The sequence below is a fragment of the Callorhinus ursinus genome, unplaced genomic scaffold (genome assembly GCF_003265705.2).
Source record: "Callorhinus ursinus isolate GAN/ISIS: 27379988/994484 unplaced genomic scaffold, GSC_fseal_2.0 scaffold4, whole genome shotgun sequence".
Lineage (NCBI taxonomy): Eukaryota > Metazoa > Chordata > Mammalia > Carnivora > Otariidae > Callorhinus > Callorhinus ursinus.
Genome location: NW_027397066.1, coordinates 62,953,155 through 62,959,154, shown reverse-complemented (window position 1 = coordinate 62,959,154; position 6,000 = coordinate 62,953,155). Strand labels below are relative to the sequence as shown.

At 45.3% G+C, this 6,000-nt stretch overlaps 1 protein-coding gene across 3 annotated transcripts in view; it reads right to left on the bottom strand.

Annotated features, from left to right (window-relative positions):
* FRAS1 (Fraser extracellular matrix complex subunit 1) overlaps positions 1-6,000 on the bottom strand; it is a 404,840-nt gene that overhangs the window by 13,988 nt on the left and 384,852 nt on the right. For all 3 annotated transcript variants that reach the window (XM_025887777.2, XM_073891815.1, XM_073891816.1), the window contains one exon: positions 3,150-3,266. In XM_025887777.2, the coding sequence (XP_025743562.1) occupies positions 3,150-3,266 (117 nt within the window). The remainder of the gene's footprint in view (positions 1-3,149; positions 3,267-6,000) is intronic.

The following is a 6,000-nucleotide window of genomic DNA, read 5'->3' as shown; positions in this document are numbered from 1 at the left end:
GTGCCCCGTAGTTCTTTTTTTTTTTTCTTTGACTCCGACTTTCACTAGTTATAAAATGGAAATAACGGTGCCAATTTTGTGGGGGAACACTATAGTGAGAAGTAAACGTTAAGAGCTTAGTACAGAGTCTCCCACAGCGTCTGCACTCCATATGTGATCATTAATATCCCCAGTAGTTGTTATTACTCATTTTATCATCAGTAGACCAGCCCAAGAGATACTCACTCATGCAGTTGCAATTCTTATCAGATAATGTTCTATTACTCAAGGTTTTATATAGGCATTATATATGGTCTTCTATGTAACATAATATTCATAATTAAAAAAAAACTGAATAGGTGAATATAAATCTCCCAGCATATCTCACCTGATGATTTGCCCTCTGTTCCTCCTTATTGCAGCCAACTACCATTTTCCTGGTCACTTTCCCTCCCTCACTTAGCTGACTACCATGCTCCTACCATCGATCTTGGTGATTTCAATGTCCACATGGATGAATCATCTAATACCCTTCAGCTCTCAGTTCCTTGATATCTTCACCTCCAAAGAGCTTGTTGTCGACCCCACTCATGCTTCATGGTCCTACTATGTGTCACCTCCCCAAATCTCATTTCCCAGCACCTTCCTTTCTAAGTATCACCCCCTGACTTTGAGCTCACCCTTCTGTTACCTCTGCTCATTAATTCTCTAATCACACGGGACCTCCCTGACCACTTTGACCAGGAACTGGAACACCAACACACTCATGGTGGGAAGGCACACACATTGTTCCATATAACAAACACTTCAGAAAACAGTTTGGCAGTTTCTTAAAAGTTAATAAGCATATACCTACCGTACGAACCAGCCATTCTATTCCTAAGTATTTACACAAGAAAATAGAAAGCATATGTCCATGTAAAGGCTTGTATATATATGTTCATAGCAGCTTTATTTCTCACAGACATAAACTGGAAACAACTCAAATGTCCACCAACTGATGAGCTGATAAACAAAGTGCAGCATAGCTGTACCTTGGAATACAATTCATCAATAACAGGAACAAACTACTGTTACACACAACAGGCAAATAATCATGCTCAGTGAAAGAAGTCAGAGAAGAATGCATACTGTATGATGCCATTGACATAAGTTTCTAGAAAATGCAAACTAATCTGCAGCGACAGGTAGCAGATCAGTGGATCCTGGAGAAAGGGGTGGGCTTGGGTGGGGTAGGAGGGAGGGATTACCAAGGGGCATGAGGAAACCTTTGGAGGAAATGCATATAGTCACTATGTTGGCTGTGATGGTTTCATGGGTGTATACATATGTCAGAATTTATTAAACTCTATCTACCTTAAGTATGCGCAGTTTATCTTATTGTCAGTGATACGGCAATTTTACAACTCAACGGGCTCTCAGCATTGCCCGATCAGCTGCCGTCGGCAACCCTCTAGCACACCCACTTTCCCACTCTCTGAGATGACTGTCTCACTCCCTCCTCTCTTCCCAAACCTCAGTGGTCCTTACTTCCGGTTAATGTTCAGCTTCTCATTTGATGGAGAAAACAGATTTAATCAGATTCTACTTTGTCATCCCTGTCCTCACAATCTACCGATTCTCCCCTCACCTATATCCACACACTCTGCATGCCTTTCTCTTTCACTGGATGAAGGCTCTAGGCTTCTAGTGAAGGCCGGCCCTTCCCCTGTTGTGCTGGATCTATCCCCACCCGACTCAAAGGCTTGGCTCAGCTGACCTCCCCTTGTTCTACTGCAACAGTACATTTCACATAATAGACCAATAGGGTTCCTCCCACCAGTATACAAACACCCTGAAATATTTTCCACTCTGAAACACAAATAAGACCCCTTCTGACTTTGTATGTTTCTAGCTACTGTCCCTGTCCTCTGACATCCTTTATAACAAAACACCTTAGGCATAGTTTATCCCTGTTATCTCTACTTTCTCTCCTCTGTCTCTCGTGGTCTGATCAGGCTTTAACCCCTCAGTCCACCGAGCCTGCCCTTTGTCAAGATCATCAACCACTTCCCAATTGCCAAATCCAATGGCCCATTCTCAGTTTCTTAATTTGACTGTCACATTCCAAATTGTCTTCTCTTCATGATAATGTCAGATTCTGTCCTCAACATCCTCTCTTAAAAATATTTTCTTGGGGCGCCTGGGTGCCTCAGTCGTTAGGTGTCTGCCTTCGGCTCAGGTCATGGTCCCAGGGTCCTGGGATCGAGCCCCGCACGGGGCTCCCTGCTCCGCGGGAAGCCTGCTTCTCCCTCTCCCACTCCCCCTGCTTGTGTTCCCTCTCTCGCTGTGTCTCTCTCTGTCAAATAAATAAATAAAATCTTTAAAAAGAAGAAGTTTTCTCTTCACTTTGCCCAGCTCCTAGAAAGATAGCGCTAGAGCGGAGGTTATACTCTCCATGCTAGACCAGAGCCAAGCACACGATAAGAGCTGAATTAACACTGGCTGAATGAATGAACATATGGCACAATGTGGACAGTCTCAGGTCTGAGGTGGGTACAGGCTGCGTTGATTCTTGTTATTCGTGGTAAGTATGTTCTATAAAGTCACAGTGAATGCTGAGTCAGTGAATACTGAATCACTGCTCCTAGGGCAAATACAGGGTAGAGCTCCTGCAGCCTCTGGTCACAACATATTCACTGACTGACCAATACCTAGCCCCGTTTTATGCATGTTTCTTTTTAAAACACCTTATTTAATATGTTGTTAATTTGTTAACATAGAACTCGTGGCAACAGCACTTAAGACCTATGCCCAAGAAAGTCTATGTGACCTAAGGCACGTCACAGGCTTCTTGTACTTAGGAGTATTAGGTAGCACCTCAGCACTTTGCTTGGGAGCTGTTACAAACGGTGAGATCACCAATAAAAAAGCACAAAAATTTGAAAACCACAGCACAACACAGACCATGAAAAGGATACTTGTTTATAGTTATGAAAGCTGAAAGAAGGTAGAGTGTTGCCTTGCTTGACCTGAGCCAGGAATGTGTGTGTCAGGTGACTCAACATTTTGCCACTCTGCATGCCTGCGAATGGCCATGAAGGCATCACGAGAACGGATTTTGCCGTTACAAATACGTTTTAGCGAGGAGGTGAATTTACACATCATGAGGATCTGCCACATTTCCCTACCTTTCTGGGGCATGTGCAGTGCAGGCCAAAGGCTTCTCTCCTGGATCAACCCACGGCTGTGTGGGCTGCACGGTGCATGGGATCAGGTAGATGGTGTACTCCCCCGAGTAGTCCTTCCTGGAAACATGCAGAGCACACTGTGGTTAGAGGGGACATTTTATAGATTATTTACTCACCCAGAAACACACTGACTTCATTAAACACCTTTCGGATGGTATTTGTGCTCAGCACCTACAGACTTTACGGGTCTGCAAACACAGTCTTCAGCAATTCCTCACTGGTTATTTTAACTGTCAGGGTATTATCCAGAGGTGGTCAATAGAGCTACTTGCCTTTATCCTATTCTAGTCCTTTTCATGAGAAAAGCTGAGAAAGGCACACTGTTTATAAAAACCTAAAAGGCTCAAGTGAAGACAAAACAGAACTGGCCACTTCCTTTAGATTTCCATGAAACTTGTTTGACAATTTCTGTTTACGGTTTTTTGTTGATGGACACCCTGTTCAACACATTCTCGACTGCAAAAGATTCTTATTAAGGTGTGGACACGTCAGTGGCTGCTGACCACGGGTGGCAAATGCCTCAGGGCTAAAGGACACCCTACTCCAGAGAGCACCTGCATCCCCATTTCCTTAGCATTTGGTTTCCGGGCTCCTCTTCCAAACTCTACGGGCTCAGCCCATCACGGAGCTGAAGAACAATCTCTCTTCTCATAGGAGACTAAGCGTTGAGAATTTCCCTACTTGTGGTGGATCACAGAATTCTGTAGGTTAAGACACCAAGAGCAGGGAGCCTTTGTACCCTCACCTACTTCATTTCCCACACTTGTCATCGAGTAGCAGCCCCAGCCCTGTCAGGCTGCCTGGAAGACAGCCAGACAGCCAGAGACTTCAGGAAGATTCTTTAAGAGTCTTGGGAGGCTGCCATCCACTGAATGGAAAGTGCAAGGTTATGAATCTTAATTATAACTGTTGTGAGCAATCTGTGACAGTTCTCACGTTTGCTATGTTTGGGTTTTTTTTTTTTTGGACCATTTCTTTTGTATTTATCTAGTCATTCATACAGTGATAGCAAAGATTTGGTTAGATAAATAAATAAAAACTTATATGACACATCCTGGGGTCATTTTAGTGGAATGGCACAAGCTGGAAACTGTGAGATGGTCTAAAAACCTGGCTTGCCTTTGCCTTTTCCACAATTGTATGATTTTTGACGAACAATGCAAACTTTCAGGGCTGAGTTTCTAAGCACCTTCCTGTCTGACAGTCTGTATGTCTGTTATTTTCCTCCATGAGCCCTCTCTTCCTCCAAACCCTGGGCCAGCAGGAGATGAGACCGTATACGTCATATTTGAATTACATGAAAATTGGCATGCATAATGTGAATAGTAACCCATGATTAATAGAAACACTTAGGCAGGCAGAACTGCCCATGCCGGAACCCTTGCTTTCAAACGGGCCAGATCATGCCGCTCCCCTTGCTCAAACCCTGCCGTGGCTCTCGGGTAAATGTCAAGGTACAAGCACTGGTCCCGCGTGCGGGCCCCACCCCATCCCCCTACTTCTTTGGCCTTCCCGCCCATCCTCCTCCCCCTTGCTCACTCCAGTCCAGCCACACCAGCCTCCTCACTGTTCCCCAGGATGCAAGACACGCTACCAATTCAGGAACCCTGCCAGCGAACTCCCTCACCTCCTTCAAGTATTTGCTCAGATGTACCTTCTTGTTGAGGTCTACTTTGCACATCCTAATTGAAATCACAGTGTCCCCCGACTCCTGGTTCTCCTTACAGACTGCTCTAAATCCTTTATTTTTCGGGGCATCTGGGTGGCTCAGGTCATGATCCCAGGGTCCTGGGAGCGAGTCCCGCATCAGGCTCTCTGCTCAGCGGGGAGCCTGCTTCTCCCTCTGCCTGCTTCTCCCCCTGCTTGTGCTCTCTCTCTCTCTTTTGTCACATAACTAAAATCTTAAAAAAAATAAATCCTTTATTTTTCCATGGCACTCCCCACTTTCTGACATGTTCTGCTATACTTGTTTATTATGGCCACCTTTTTGTGTCTTCTTACTTTACTGTAAATGCTGTGTGGATTTTTATTTTGTTCACGTATGTATCCAAGTGCCCGGAACCTTCCCTAACACACAGTAAATGCTCACTAAATTATTTGTTGAACAAATGAATGCAGGACAAAGTGCATGGCTTCCCAAGCCCACAGTCCTCCTTTTCTCATCCCTAAATATGATTTAGGTCCATTTCCTCACGATCCCTGCAAATATGCCATCCCTAGATGCAGGTTTTTAATTCTGTAGGTCTCCCCCTCTCCTTTCTGAGAACTAGACCTTTCTCATAGTGCAACATGGAGCACGAGCTGCCCCACCTCCTCCAGGAAGCCTTGTACAGCTCCCCGGTCCTCCCCGAACAGCCATGGTCTCCGCACTCGGTGCCTCTCGCAGAGCACATAGCACAGCATACTGGACGCTGTTCCACACGTTGCCATTTAGCTATAGTTTCTTAACCCCGTACCGCAAACGTAAGCTCCTAAGGGATGTTTATTTAGGACCTACCATGTGCTACAAGCTGCAGCTCTGGGGATTTAAGATCAATCAGGCATGCCTTTACCCTCGGGGAGCTCACAAGCTAGTGGAAAATGGGACCCTACTTACAGCATGTAATATAATGAGCTGCGTTCAGTAGAAGCTGGAACAAGGTGGGAAGAGGAGAAGGGGCCTCTAGCACTGCATGGGGAGTCAGGGAAGGTATCGCCGAGGGGTTGGTATTTGAGTATTTGAGCTGCCTCAGAGGAGTTCAAGGTCTGCAAGAGGGAAAGAGCAGAAAGGGCAGAGGCAATTGCAAAGGCA